Raw genomic sequence first — 15,092 nt, 5'->3', positions numbered from 1 at the left:
TGAAGGTCCAGTCTGAGCTCAATAAAACATATCCCTCTACTACATGAAGTAAACACACTCTAAATATAAGGCAAGGGATTTTTTTTCTATGTATTACACAATTCCAGTCTCGAGAGGTGGACAAGACTCTGCTGATAGGCTGAATCATGTATACTTGGGAATTCTCAATCTTTTGACAATTACAGCCTTCAAGCGCTGTGAGCACATTTTGATCAGCCTTTGCACTAAAAAGGAAAAGCTGTGAGAAACTACAACATTCTTTCGACTGCAAACCCAGGCCAAGACTTAGAACAATAGCTACAGTGAACTAATAAATGTATTGATTGGACAAATTTCCACCTACCTTTGCAAACACTGTCTTCACATAAATGGGTAAGTCTCCGTGGGGACTGCCATAACCACCTACAATACTAAAGCCAAGGCCATCTGGTCCTCTGTCCAGATTAATGGTCTTGTACTGAGGAGGTCTAAGAAAAGTGAAAAGAGTATTTTGTCTGAACTTCGGGTTTAACACATAGAATATTCAACAAAAAACATTATTCCTCTTAAGCTAACCAATATATTTCTCTTTCCACTATAACTACAAATACTTTTGTTATAAAGAACTGGCTATTTCCATTAATGCAAAACTCTGTAAAGCACCTAATGCCTATATTATTATACAAAAATAGCTATTTCAAATACATAGCTCAGGGCATAGTCATGGCTGCTATGTGCCACCAACAGTGCTTACTGGTAAAATAGAGAGGCATTGCAAGTATCTCAGATTCCCCAATATCTATTTTAAAAATCCTGTAATAGCTAAAATTAGCTCAAATAGTTTATGCTATTAAGGTTTAATTGCTTCTCTCCTAATAGATGACTCTGTATTTTTATGTATGTGTTTATTATACAGATCATTTATAAGTGTTTTTCCCCACATGTACTTTGATCGTAAGAAATTTTGGAATTCTACTTTTCAAAGTAGGTATGTGTGGCTAAAGAATACGTCTTCTCTTTCCCCCTTCCTAAAACAAAAAATGCCTCAGATTTAACAGAGTTTGACACAAAACTTTTTACATAATGCACCTTGCAGAATACCAGAAGCAGTATACCCTGTATACCAGAAACATCTGACACTCCTGATTGCCCAGCACTAGAGAGCACACTACGGAAACACAGACACAACAGTGGAAAGAGAATTTCTGGGTGTATCAATTAACCCTAGCTACCTAATCTCAGTGAAACAATAGAGGCTGTAAAAGAAATCAGAACACATAACAAGCCTACAGAGAGTAAAAAAAAAAATGCAGCACAGCAAATTGCATTATGAAAAACACAGAAGAGGGCCTGTGGCCCACAGGTCTTAGGTATAGCAAATATGTTGATCATGATTAAGCTAAAAATGTCATCCATTATTTGTTAGAATTTTTAAGGTTTATAGGTTGATTATCATCTAAAGTAACTCACTACAGAGGCTGTACAAGCTATAGTTACTGACCCTAAATCATCCTGAAAAATGCCAGTTGAAGTTAGTCCAGCAAATGAAAGACTGGGTGTAGGTGGATCCTGCTGCTGACCAGTTATGACACTCACTTCTCCTCCAGCTACAACCTAGGAACAGAGGTTGGAAATCAGTGATATAAGAATGCTGACACTAAAATAGTTCAATGTAGCAGCTGGCAAAACATTATTCAGAAAATATCCAAAATGTCACTGAGGATTTTTTACCTGCAACTCAATAGTGCCTGAAGCATTTTTTAAGATATTAACAGCTTGGGAATGAGTCATGCCCTCAGTAGATGTTCCACAGATGCTAACAATTCTGTCCCCAACCTACAGAAGAAAATGTAGAAAACCTAACTTAGTTACATAGATTTATTTGTCACTTTCAACAATAGCAGAATTTTGAAATGGCCCAGTACGAAGGCAGGTAATTCAGAATCAGAATTAGCAAATTACACTGGTTGTGTAATCAGTGTAAAAAATACTGATGCTTTACAGAACTGATCCTAAAACTCTAGAAATACACGTTAAAAACCAGAGATGCATTTTGCATGTCACCTGAAGACAGGCAGACTGATGTAGCAAATTATCATCAGAGATTCTGTTTGACTTCATCTTTAAATAATATTTTCCAAGAAACCTGAGTCAAATTCAACCACCTTTGATGCAGACTGGATACAGCATACACTTAAGTACAGCTTCAGATAAAATCTCCCTCTCTAACTCAGAGCCTAAAATGCACTCTCTATCCTAAACATAGGAAACATGAGAGATAAAACACTGCACACCTACATTTGCAGGAACGACCACTACACTCCTCAATGGCACTTGTTTATAGAATGCATCCTTCTGAACAACTTTCTATGCTTTTAATTTTCACAAGCTGACAAACTCTAAGATCCAAGACTGCTTTAGGACTTCCTTTCTTAAGTTAGCACATGTCAGCAATTGCACTTTCCCATGCTACCAATGTGAGTTCCTTTTTCATCAATCCAAACAGCAAGAATTCTTTCCACAGTGAGAAGCACTTATGACTGTTTCACTGAACTGCTGGTTTACTGTCTGTTTAGAGTAATCACATTACCCATGCCATCTTTACAGCCTTCTTAACAATTAACTTACTCTTAATTTCTGAGTCTGAGCTGCAACTCCATTCGGGTGCATCATGGCAATAAATATAGGAACATCTCCAAGAGGACTTCCTACACCTCCAGCAATGCTCACTCCTAGTGAATCTGTAGGATTCTGTTATAGTAATGAAAAAAAGATTAGATTTTTCTGGGAAGAAAAACAGAGAACTGTAGCTTACCTCAAAAGATGGCTAAACCCCCTATTTTATGAAGATTAGAATTCCTGTGTCAAGCCAGTTTTTAAGCTTATATGCTCTGCATCACCTCAAGAAAGCAGAAAGACCAGCATGGATGGTTTTTCTTCTCAGTGGTAGGAGAAAATTTGCTGATTTAGTTGTGTGTTTTATCTTAACCAAACTAAATAATTACAGAATTCAGCACCTGACTCTTAATGTCACCTGACTCTTAATGTCAGCACAGAGATCTGAGCAAGGAAAACCAATGAGATGGATTGCTGTCCTCAGTGCTGTCTATATGAATATGCTGTTATGAATCTCCTTAAGACTAGAATTAATCTTTTTGCTCCCCCTAGTGCCCAAATGTTGAAAAGCAAAACCAGCTGCTTACCACCGTACCACACCCAAATACCTCCCTGTAAAAACTGCTATTGCAAACTGCTATTTGCAGATTCTACTGTTAAAAGAATGGCTGAATACAATACGAGTAATCAAGTGAACTAGATGCCAAGAAAAAACAAACAAATATAAATATTTTGTAAAATAAGATGCAGTTTGTGACTAAGCTCACATGAACAATGAAGATGACTGAAGTTCACACTTGAAAACCTGGCAGCTATCAAGCAAGAAACTACTCATTAAAAATAAGCGTGAAGAAAAATATAAAATACCAAAAAACAGCCTTCCAACTTTGGTACAATTCCCCTGACTTTACCACAACAGAGTCTGCATTTAACTCAACTGGTAACAATAAAACTAGGTCCTAGTATCTCTTTCTTCTTTTACTTTCAACACAATTCACAAAACATAATAGCATAAGTCACACTACTTTACATAAAAATATAGGCAGTGCAGATCATACAGTCTCAAACTGAAAACGCAGAGAAATTAATTTCCTGTTCCTTTCCTAAAACGATGAGAAGCCCCAGACTTTCATTCTGTAAAGATACCTATTGGAAACATCTACAAAACCTATTCCTGATATATGCCACTGCATGCTACAACTTACCTTTTTTATTTCAACTGTTCTTAGTCCCTGTATTTCAGAAGCTGCTGTCAAATGAATTAAGATAAATGAAAAAAAAAAAACAGTTAAACTGGCATTCTTAGAAAACTTTTTCAATAAAGTCATCCAAATTACTATGATGATTCTAACTTTCTGCTTGTTTGTTATATACATTTTAATCTGATTTTGATAGTGGACATCAGAATAATAATTGTATTGAAATAATTCTAGAATAGGTGAATGAATCAACCATTTTCTCCATTTAAATAAATTTTGGAATAAGACTGCTAAACTCAAACTCATTATTTTCTAGCAATACTTTGATCAGAAATAACTTTGTTCTAAATTTAAGCATGAGACAGCTATTCCACATGTATCTAGATTTCTATGAGTTAGACAGCTTGTCACATGATGTATTTAAATTAAATAAAAAATTATGGCTCAACTTAGATTGTCAATATCTAAACTGATTACATAAGAAGCTGCCAGTTTCTTTTATAAAAAGCTACTATGACATATATGTGATGTACTGAGCAGTAATCACTTATACAGCATTTTACTGACTAAGGAATTACTTTGAGGCCTACATCACATAGTTAGAATATTTAACAGAAAGATCTCAGCTACCTGTTCACACACATAAAATACTGAAAGCACCAAAAAACTCTCCAACTTACTGGTATGCCTCTTTAGGCCACTTTCAAAGACCTCAGATGCACTGGACCCGGAAACTGGGAAACTGAACGATGAGAGACTGCCACTTCCTTCACTGACCTACACACAATGTTAGAGTGGGATTAGAGAGGAGCTTCACTGACCCAGCTACTAAAAGTAAAATTATAACTCGCTGTATTAGTTTTCTTTTCTGCAGTATTTTATTTTTTTCTGTGCCCAGTTAAAACTGAATCAGAGAACTCCACAAAATTTTTGGTCACTGTATATAGCTCTTTTTTGAAGCATTACTAGACCAACAGAGAGTGTACTTCTATAACCCCATGCAAAGCTTTCAAGTGCTTCTTCTGAGGGTCAACAAGGACCTGGTATTTGCACCTTCTATCAGCTTCTAGAGACCTTCTAATGCAAGTTAGCTACAAGTACCACAGTAAGGACAGAATACAAAAGACAGATATCAGTACGTCCTCATGTGGGCTCTCAAACGTTCCGGCTATTGCACCAGCTGCAACTAAGATTAGGGTCTCCACTCAACTTGACCTGCACAATTTCCAGGAATATTTTCACTTGAAGGGCAAGCAAAGGAACAACATGGATCCTTGTGAGAATAGTCCACTGACTGTGACACACTCTTCAACAGTGTGAACTTAGAATAAGGCCAGCCAGAGAGTCTGAACGTTTTCTACACTGTTTAGCAACACTAATTCTGAAAAGAGCCTAAAATGTTAGTCTTATCTAGTCTTAAATTGCTCACTTGAATTTTAATAATGTCTTAAAACTATTTATATTTAATACTTGATAATTTTTATCCTCAGTTCACAACCAAAGTTATTAAGGTAATGTGTGAGCCTTCAGAACTCCTACTGGATAGAATCACAGTGCAAGCTGATACGCCATGGAAGATGCTTTCAAATACAGAAATTTATTTGAGGTTGAAACAATTCACCATCAGACCAACAATAAAATAAATAAGAGAAGTTGATGGAAAGAGCACAGGTTTCCTGCTTCTGCCAGACAAGATGACAGTAAGGACATGCAAGGCATAGAAAAATTCCCTAAGCTTACTGAAGCTGTATTCCACTGCATGCCAACTATTCTGACAGTAACTACGAGGTTTAAAGTTGACTCTAAATTCTGGTATTGATGCGAATTGGAATTCTCTATGCTTCCAAGCTGGAGCCTGGAGCAAAGTAATTTCTGGATTATATTTTTGGCTGGATCCTGTCTATAGCAGATACAATTTGCTAAACAGAGCATACAAAATGGCTACTGAAGGGCTGCAAATTTTTTCCATCTTGGATCAGGCATATGAAAAATATCATCATCATAAAATAGATTTTTCTCTTTGCTTTCATTGTTTAACATGATTTCTCTTAAACCAACCAGTTTTATAGTTACATACCTGGCTGCTCTGGGATGTTCTCCTTTCAGAGTGAAATGGCCCAGCTTTTATTCTTCCGACCTCTAGTCTTACTGTACCTAAGGAACACTAAAGAAACAGTTACTTGTAACATATCTCTTCTGTCTATAAGACTAAAAACTACAATATTTAAGTGACTTTCTAGAAAGTGGAAGAAGAAAAAAAACCCCATGTACTGATGGAAAAAAACCCCATGGATTAACAATTCTGAAATGAACACTTTGGAGATAGAGCTCATAGCAGGACCAGTGACACACACAAAGCACACCAAGGTACTCAATACTAAGCAGGATACTTTTTTAATACTGGATTAATCAGTATTACAATGCACACATGAAAATCACACAGGAGGAATAATTCTATTACATTGCAATTAATAAGGAATAGCTTCTGAACTGCAATGTCAACATACAATTTTCACAATAAAAGCTAAAACCAGTGTAACACATCAAAGTCTTAATCATTATTTATCTTAATATGACTGAGAACATGGTAATTAAACTGGAAGTTACTCATCTCTCTCAAACTTTTGAAATTATCTGTTATTCTGGATAGACACCAATAAAACTAAGAATTTTTGTGCAGAAAATTTCCAAACATCTATAGTTTAAGTGAACTTTCTGCATCTGACTCCCAGCAATAAGCTGGGTAATGTGGACTGACTGTACATTGGAAAGTCCTTTCAGTAGCCTTTAAGATTTTAACTACTCTATTGATTATTCACACATCTACATAAAATGCATGTCTCAGGAGAAAATTCATGCTGCGATTAAATATTTCAAAATCAACACATTATTTTGAAAAAGCAGGAAAGTTATTACCACAAGGCTAAGAAAATTAGACTTTCAACATAATACAAGTCGTGTCAAGAAAAGACATTGATCTGCAATGTATTAATACAGAAATTTCAGTTTTGTTGCTATTTTGATTTTTTTTTTCTTTCACTGGGAAGTTGTCAGCAGAAACTTCTGCATCCAAATAATTTAATAATACATGAGGTTGCCTTTATTTGTCATGTTTTAACTTTATTATCCTAAAATAGATTCATGTATTTGTCAGAAAAATCCATAGTAATAGGCCAATATTTCAAAACCAACCAGACATATCCATTCAAACAAAGTTTCAATACCTCATATCCTGTTGTTATTCTCTTAGGAACAACACTAAAAAAGATTTATTACTAAATCACTTTTTATTTTATAAATAATGTTGACTTCTCAATGGCCTGGAAAAGACTTGCTCAAAGCTCAGGCAAAACCATTCTTCTCTGCTTGTATGAATTTAGTCATATTAAACCACATGGACAACTCTTATTCAAAGTGGAAAACTGAGGAAATATGTAACTAAAATTACCACATCCTCCCAAATAGACAAACCCACAAATGAGATTTTAAAATTATGTGTGAAAGTAGGAGGTAATACTTTCCAATGGGTCTTGTGAATAAATAAATTTCCATTTAGTTTTACTACACTTTCTCTCTCTTTCTAAATTCTCCTATTTGATAGATCCAGTAAGTTTAGTGAGGGGAAAAGCTGATGGTCCTTTCACATACTTTAGGGGATACATCAAAAGAAACACTGAGAGAACAGACAGAATTCTCAGACCAATGACACATTCTACTTGTCTCATTCTACTTTAAACACACAGGAATTTTCCAAAGACTATAAAATAATTTTCAAGCAAAATACATTTTAGGCAGTTCAAGACAATTCACACTAGGTCCTACTCTCATGAATGAAAACCAAATGGACACCTGAACAGGAAACAGTGACTGCCTACATGTGAGTGACCATGTTTTATTCCACTTATACTATGTGAACAAAACAATTATTAACAATAATATGTCTAAGGTATTTTAAAAGCCCATTTCTCAGGGCTATGACAATTAACCACAAGTACTACCGAGCAATGATAAAAGTACTTAAAACTTGAATATATGAATGGTAACTGGAATCAATTAGATACTCCAAAATGCTTGTCAAAATGAAGAAATTTCCCACATGAAAAGGCATTTTTATTCAGAGGAGAGGTACAGCATATGAAGAAGAAATGCTGTGTTCTAAAATAAAATTTAAAAACTGCCACGTAAGATGGGAGAAATACTATAACCAAAGAAGAGTATACTAACAAGTTCAGTGTCACAACATAGATCCTTTTCTGGCATTCTCACTGATGGGCACAGACTGAAAATACATAAGTCCTCTTATCTCCCTTTCTGACCATTGATCTCCCCTAGGACCCCTGCTCCCCAATAAATCAAAAAACTCAAGGACCTGTTAAGATCTGGAAAAATATACCTTTGACTGTGAGTGTTAAGAAGCATGACCATGTGCCAATGTATCCAAGAGACAGCTATAATTAACATCTGTTAATTTCTTTTTCCAGTGAAACAGTTTTCCATTGAAAATGCTGACTCAATGGAATCCTTACCATGCAGCGTGTCTCAAAACTCTGGACTGAAAAACGGACAAGTTGGTTAAGCAGCTGGAATTCTTGGCAGACTACAGGAAATATTGGAAATCTGACTTCATTCTGATTTGCAAATAGGGGGAAGGACACCAGAAAAAAAAAATAAATCAAGAATAGGTTGGCTCTAAGAGCTGCAGGTAGTTACTTCAGCAAACTCTGAGAAAGCAGTTTCTTATACCAAATGCTTGGTCACTGAAAAACACATTGTAGATTTTAATGGATCTAAGGTGGCACAAGACATAATAAATAATAATAAAAATAATAAACAACAATAAAAAAAAATTAATGTCTCACAGCAGACCAGGTTACTCAGAGCCTCATCCAACCTGGGGCTCTGAGTAAAAATTGTACACTTCCAGGGACAGGGCATCCACACCTTCTCTGGGCATCCTATTCCAGTGCCTCACCATCCTCACATTAAAGAATTTCTGCCTAACAACTAATTAAACTTACTCTTTTGGTGTTAAACCGTACCCTCTTCTCCTGTCACTACAGACCCTTGTAAACAAACTATGAAAGTAGTAATTTTTAGCACAACCACTCTGCTGAATTCTCCATCATTTAAGTTTTGCTTATCTTTCTGAAAATGCAAAACAGTTTACCAGCTATCAGTGTGTTTGACAGAACACAGTTAAGTTTACAGTTGTTCTAGGTAATGGTATTCTATAACAGTCATCTATAAGCCCTATGTTCATAAATATACAGCTTTCTGCACCACAACTACTCCCAGTTTTATCAGGCAAAGTATGAAAATCTGAATGCCCTAGATTTCAGGAAGCTTAAATTTGGATCCCCAAGTCATCTCACTGACATCTCAGGAATAGTCTGATCTCAGTTTGAATAAAGTTATAGCTTTCAAAAAAATCTGGATCTCAATTTTTCATTCTTATCCATCTTTTTTCCCCATACCTTAAGCAAAGCTGCAACAGCCTCTTGGTTAGCGTTTCGGACATCTTCTCCATTCACTGTCAATATCTGGTCTCCTTGCATCAATCTCCCATCTGTATCTGCTATTCCTCCTTTGACGATGTCTGACACAAACACACCTGTGTCATTTCTGCAAATACACACATGAATTTCACATTAAAGTATTGTTTGACAGTCATGTTTATGGCTTGTTATCAGGAACACAAACAAACATTGTCTCATTTTTCTGTTGAATAACACTGGTTAGTTCCTCCAGGGAAGACTGGTTAGCTTAAGCACAAAAATTAGATGTATGGCCTTCAAGCCCACAGGATCTGAGCACCAGACCACAAAGAAACATGGTAAACAAGTTCCAGACACTGAATCTCCAGGTACATTACATACCTTTTCCCAACAATACTCAGCCCAAGGCCTTTACCAGGCTTCTTCTGGAGCTCTATATTCAGCACATCATACATGTCTTCCTCCTTGTACTGGGCTTCATCTCTGTACACAGTCAGACGAACTTTTTGGGGTGTCTGACGGAGGACATTAATGGCCTCATCATGTGTGGCATTCCTGAGGTCAATTCCGTTCACCTGAAATGAAAGTGTACAATGGTATATTGTGCAGCACCTTCCAGCAAATACAAAAGGCTTAGCCAGCAATGAAAACAAAAACAAGCAATGAAATCACCATGCCTCTAGTATCTGATCACCAGCCCACAGTCGTCCATCTTTAGATGCTGCTCCTTCTTCATATACCTCATGGATAATGATTGCTCCCTGTTAACAAAAACAACATCAAAAGTGCATGCTGAAACAACAGGCACCATTTTGAACCAAAAGTAACTGCAAATTATTACTACAATTCATCGGTGAAAAGTCAGATGGAATGAAAGTCAGATGCACAATGAAAAAAATACCAAAATATTTACAAAGCTCATTTATACTTTTAATTTTAGGAAGAGCTTTCTTCTCATTTTGGTTTCTTTTGCATCTTTCTATAAATGCTTTAGAAACAAACGAGAAATCTCTTCTTTCAGACTTTATTTTCATTATTGTTATTTCACATGAGCGACACATATATTTTTTCCAACCAACCAGCAAAGTGTCTGCTCCTCCAACAATGCTCAGACCAAGACCAGTCCGCCCTTTGGAGATATCAATGGTTGTTTCACATCCAGGAATAATGGGACAAGTAGCTGGGTCGGAGGTTAACATGGCTGGAGTTGAAGACCTGCTTGTGTCTAAAACAACAATGAAACATCCTCGTTACAGTAGCAGAGTTCAATATTAGGAAAGTGACTTTAAAACAGAATTTTTCAGCATTCACTGACAGCTGTACAGCAGTAACTGAACAGCTGATCCTCAGAGAATGATGCTGCCAATTCTCCCTCCTCCTCAGAGAATTACTATCCTGTAGTTTTATTTGCCATGCCTCCTGTAGTTTTTATGCCATCGTGAACCAGGTTTATAGTCTGGACAGCAAAAGCAGATATTGTAGACAAAATACTCCATTTAGGATAGAACTTAATTTAAACAACTATATGATGCTGCATTACTTGAGTTATGATTAACTTAGAAGTGTCTTGCTTAACCAATGACTATCATCCATCAGAAGCATCTTGACTCCTCTCTGACAGAGAAGAGCCAAATGTGGCTAGTCATATACAGCAAGATATTCTAAACCATCCTCTTTTTCCACAAAAAATGACGGGACTTTTCTCCCTAACCTAAAGGAATGCCTCACTTAGTTCTAGACAACCATGAGAGAGGCACCTGCTTCATGTCTGAGATGGAGGAGAAAATCCTTTTATCCTCCTGCCTCTACAACAGGAAGCCAAGAGGTAGATCTTCAGTATGGGGGTACAATGCTTTATTTATACATACATGAATATGTCATCTGGAAATATTAGAAAATGCAGAATACAGCTCAGTGCATACAAAAAGGGAAAACTGACAAGCTGGGTCTTTGTTTTTAGGTTACAACCCCAGTGGTTACAACCCCAGTGAATACCAACACACAAGGAAAACATTACTTTTGACTGCTTCCGGTTCTGGTGAGATGGAAGTGGGGACAGCTGCTGGTGGTTGTATATTCCTCTTCTCTGCTGGGACAGTGCTGGGAAGGGCTGGTGCTGTTGTCAGACTATCTGTCTCTGCTGGGTTGATTGTAAGCCTCACCACAGATTTGGATGTCTTCAGGAGACTAATAAACTGAATGATAAAGAGAAAAGCCTATGAAAATTGTAACCGGATTGTTCAGTTGCAAACCAAAAATAAAGCAGAATAACAGCTCTGCAAACAGGAGCTACATGTCACAATCTTGCAGGTTTTCTCATAAGGAACAAACACAAACATTTATGCTTTTCCTAAGAAAATTTTTTCCATGAAACTTTGTCAAACTATACTAGATGAGAAGATGGCAGTCTTCCGATGGCTTCTCTAGACAAAATACCATATTGTACAGCAATTTTAATTTATTTTTTTTATTGTATAGCCTTTTAATGCTGGGTGGAGCGCAGTTCTGTTCTCATAGAAGTCAATGTCAAAATATCTAACAAGCTAGAGAAATGTTCAACTGTCATTCTGGAAGAAAAACCTGAAAATCCTACCTGAACTATGGAAGGGAGAGACAGACACCAAGGTGTAATACAAAATCTAGTTCAAAGAGATACTGAAAATCCTTCAAAATCAATTGCCATCTTACAGAACAGACACCAAATCCTTTTGAGACTTTACATTTCAGTAGAGATATTTTCAGAAATTACTTAATCTCTGTTCTTACAAAGTTTACCTACCCCTACCTCCTTACAGGCAACTTCACTATCTCTTCCTTATTTACTGCCTCAGAAATAGCAGCACATCAAAGAGTAAGATTGATGATCTCCTAATTGCCCTTTAACAAACAGAAAGTAGTCTACTCACGCCTAAAGAATCACTTTTCTTGGTAGCAAGGTAGGTGTTAGAAAAACAGCTTCCTTGATTTGCTACAGAACCCAAACTGAGTTTGTAGAGCTAGAAGCTAGAAATAAATCTTGTTATTTAGGAATGGAGATATTTTTCTCCAAAGGTCTGAAATACTATGCTTGGAATATAATGAGACTGTTACTACAGACAGTTCCCATGGATAAGCACAGTTTATGACTTGATTTACCACTGATGCAATTCACTCATGCAAATTTACATGTATTAGTTTTACTGGTTCTAGCACCTTTAAAATGGACTAGCTATGCAGAGTCATTATTGAGCAATAGTTCATGGCTTTTATCACACTACTAAGAGTCTCTCAGTCATCAGGTCTGAGCCACAGGGAAAATAAAATCACATTTGAAGCAGAGATAGGAGGATTCATGTAGTGCATTAATGTAAAATAACAGCTGACCTACAAATTTATTAAGCTTTAGCTTATTTTACAGTAGTTTTCTTATCCAGACAGTGCCTGCAGATCTTTGTTTTTTTTAGCCAGGTTTGCAAATTAAATGTAGTTATTAGAACCTCAGTAGCTTAAGACACAACCACCTCCAACATTAAGCATTATGCTTTCTATAACATTCCTGACACTTCAGAAGCACCTTTTCTACAGGATATCCCACAACAATTTCATCATCCACTGCCAGAATCACATCTCCAACTTTGATACGTCCATCCTGAAAAAAACAGTAAAAAAAAAATATGAACTCTGGGTGCTACTCCAAAAAACATTCTTCATTCCCTAATCATATTTTAAACATTCTCACACCTTTGCAGCTGCACCATGATCTGTTAAGCTTTTAATAACTACTCCATTAGTTGTGTCTTCTTCACTAATGGCAATTCCAAAACCTCCTTGATCCTGGGGCAAACAGAAAAATGCAAATGGTTAAGTACTGTGACATCAAAATGGTAGAATACAATCACTAAAGACGAGTGAAGCCTGCTGACATATCAAGTCTCAGATTTCACAATGCACCAATATTTTTGACTTAAACTATTTCTGGCATAGATTCTGCCAAATAGTATAATGACTACCAAAATAAATCTGAAACACTTCTCAATTCAAACTTACTCCTTTGAAACTTACAAAGTAAAACCATGATTCAGTTTTTACTTTGAAAAATTAGGGTTGATTTTACCTGAGGAACCATCAGTAGACATGGTTGTAAGAAGTTGGGCAAATAGAACAAGAGCATACTTCTTCCCAAGACAAAAAGCAATTAGCAAATCAAAAACAGTCTTTCTGTGAGGAAAACTTTGGGGTCCAATCCCAAAGAGGAAGAGTAGATCTCTAGAAATCTCTTTTCCAACTTCTAGTAACTAAGAGACTATTTGCTCTAAGAGGGACAGCATTACAAAATTGAATGGCTATTGAATAAAATTGTTACTGATGTAAATTCAGTACATACCTTAGGAAGTTCCACATACTGAATATTTTTACATGAACTTAAGTCAGAAAATGCACTCGGGTTTGCAACACTGCTGTCAATCTAAGAGAAAAATAAAATGCAACTGTAAGTGACTATATCCAACAATTTGCACCAAAACAAAGTAGTGAGCAAATATTTAAATCTGCTCAATTTCTAGTTTCACTTAAACTTCTAAAACTCTGTTGATGGGAATATTAAACTTACTTCATAGTATAGAAGAATTTGAAATGGAACAAAATTGATGACAGCTGTACTAAATTTAGCAACTTTACTAAAATCCCACTTATTTTTCTATGAGTTTCCTAAGCAGACAGGATCCTCCTCTATCCAGAACAATGTTAGTATTTTGGTCAAGTAAGAAAAACAAATATTTACTTTACCTCTTGATGTTGAAGTGTCCCTGAAGTACACTGTGAAGCTTCTACTGACTTCGCAGGGCAAACAGCCATCTGATTTACTGCATCCTTGTTTCTGCAATATATTCAGTTAAATAATGTAGTAAGGAGGCAATAGTAGCCCCCCATATTTCTTAGGACAAGTTTAAGTCTGGTTCTTAATTTCTGGCAGTCACAATACAAATATCAAAACAGAAAACTACAAGACATATTTAACAAGTAGTAAGATTGTCTTCAAAAGCACATTTATGTTACCAAAATTAAAAATAATAAACACTGTGTGAAACTTGAGGACATTAAAAATGAAACCTTTTCAGCCAAACCTTTAATCAGAACTTACCTGATAAATATAACTTTAACTTTAGAAGGTGCACATTTGATTATTGAAGAAGCATTTTGATGAGTCCTTCCATAAAGGATTTGGCCATTTATCTAGATAAGGAAAGGTAGCAACTATTTATCAAAATATTTTAACTCCTTTCACTTAAACTAAATCTTAAGCCTTAAAAAATTCCATATCACTGACTAAACAGCAACTGTATAAAAATAAGAGTTATGTCCTACTTTCACTCCCTTTTTTCAGTAAAAATATTCACCATAGTTTGACTTCAGACTAACACTGTCACAGTACTAAAAATGTCATTCTCTGAGTTATATTGGGTTGACTTGGCACATAATCTATTTTCACTTGCGTTGATCACTTCATGACAGATGAGTTGATTAAGCAGGGCCATGGGAAATTCTAACCATAACAAATAAATGAATTGTTTATATCCTGCAATGAGATTGCTATTCTTTATTAAATCTCTTGAATCCCTGAGCCAGGCACTTTTATACAAAGTCTGAACACTGGTACATTTAGCAGAGTTTAAACTAGATTTGATGAGGAAGAGGGAAGGGGGTGTACTAAGGAGGCTTCTTCTCAAAAGATGAAAAGGTTGACAATCCAGCTTAAGTGCCTCAACACCAATACAGGCAGCATGGGTAACAAGCAAGAGGAACTGAAACCAGGTCCTCGATTGCA

General features: G+C 36.1%; 1 protein-coding gene across 11 annotated transcripts in view; it reads right to left on the bottom strand.

Moving 5' to 3' along the window:
* Positions 1-15,092, bottom strand: part of MPDZ (multiple PDZ domain crumbs cell polarity complex component) — a 94,308-nt gene that overhangs the window by 2,712 nt on the left and 76,504 nt on the right. For all 11 annotated transcript variants that reach the window (XM_039729630.1, XM_039729631.1, XM_039729632.1 and 8 more), the window contains 17 exons: positions 14,409-14,500; positions 14,054-14,144; positions 13,653-13,733; positions 13,010-13,102; positions 12,843-12,917; positions 11,307-11,484; positions 10,369-10,514; positions 9,967-10,050; positions 9,671-9,864; positions 9,269-9,416; positions 5,872-5,958; positions 4,475-4,571; positions 3,801-3,844; positions 2,608-2,730; positions 1,711-1,815; positions 1,481-1,593; positions 344-467 (listed from right to left, as the gene is read on the bottom strand). In XM_039729630.1, coding sequence (XP_039585564.1) covers positions 344-467; positions 1,481-1,593; positions 1,711-1,815; positions 2,608-2,730; positions 3,801-3,844; positions 4,475-4,571; positions 5,872-5,958; positions 9,269-9,416; positions 9,671-9,864; positions 9,967-10,050; positions 10,369-10,514; positions 11,307-11,484; positions 12,843-12,917; positions 13,010-13,102; positions 13,653-13,733; positions 14,054-14,144; positions 14,409-14,500 — 1,875 coding nt within the window. The remainder of the gene's footprint in view (positions 1-343; positions 468-1,480; positions 1,594-1,710; positions 1,816-2,607; positions 2,731-3,800; positions 3,845-4,474; positions 4,572-5,871; positions 5,959-9,268; positions 9,417-9,670; positions 9,865-9,966; positions 10,051-10,368; positions 10,515-11,306; positions 11,485-12,842; positions 12,918-13,009; positions 13,103-13,652; positions 13,734-14,053; positions 14,145-14,408; positions 14,501-15,092) is intronic.

The sequence above is a fragment of the Passer montanus genome, unplaced genomic scaffold, assembly GCF_014805655.1.
Source record: "Passer montanus isolate IOZ18808 unplaced genomic scaffold, ASM1480565v1 scaffold7, whole genome shotgun sequence".
In the NCBI taxonomy this organism is placed as follows: domain Eukaryota; kingdom Metazoa; phylum Chordata; class Aves; order Passeriformes; family Passeridae; genus Passer; species Passer montanus.
This window is presented reverse-complemented; position numbering and strand designations above follow the sequence as displayed.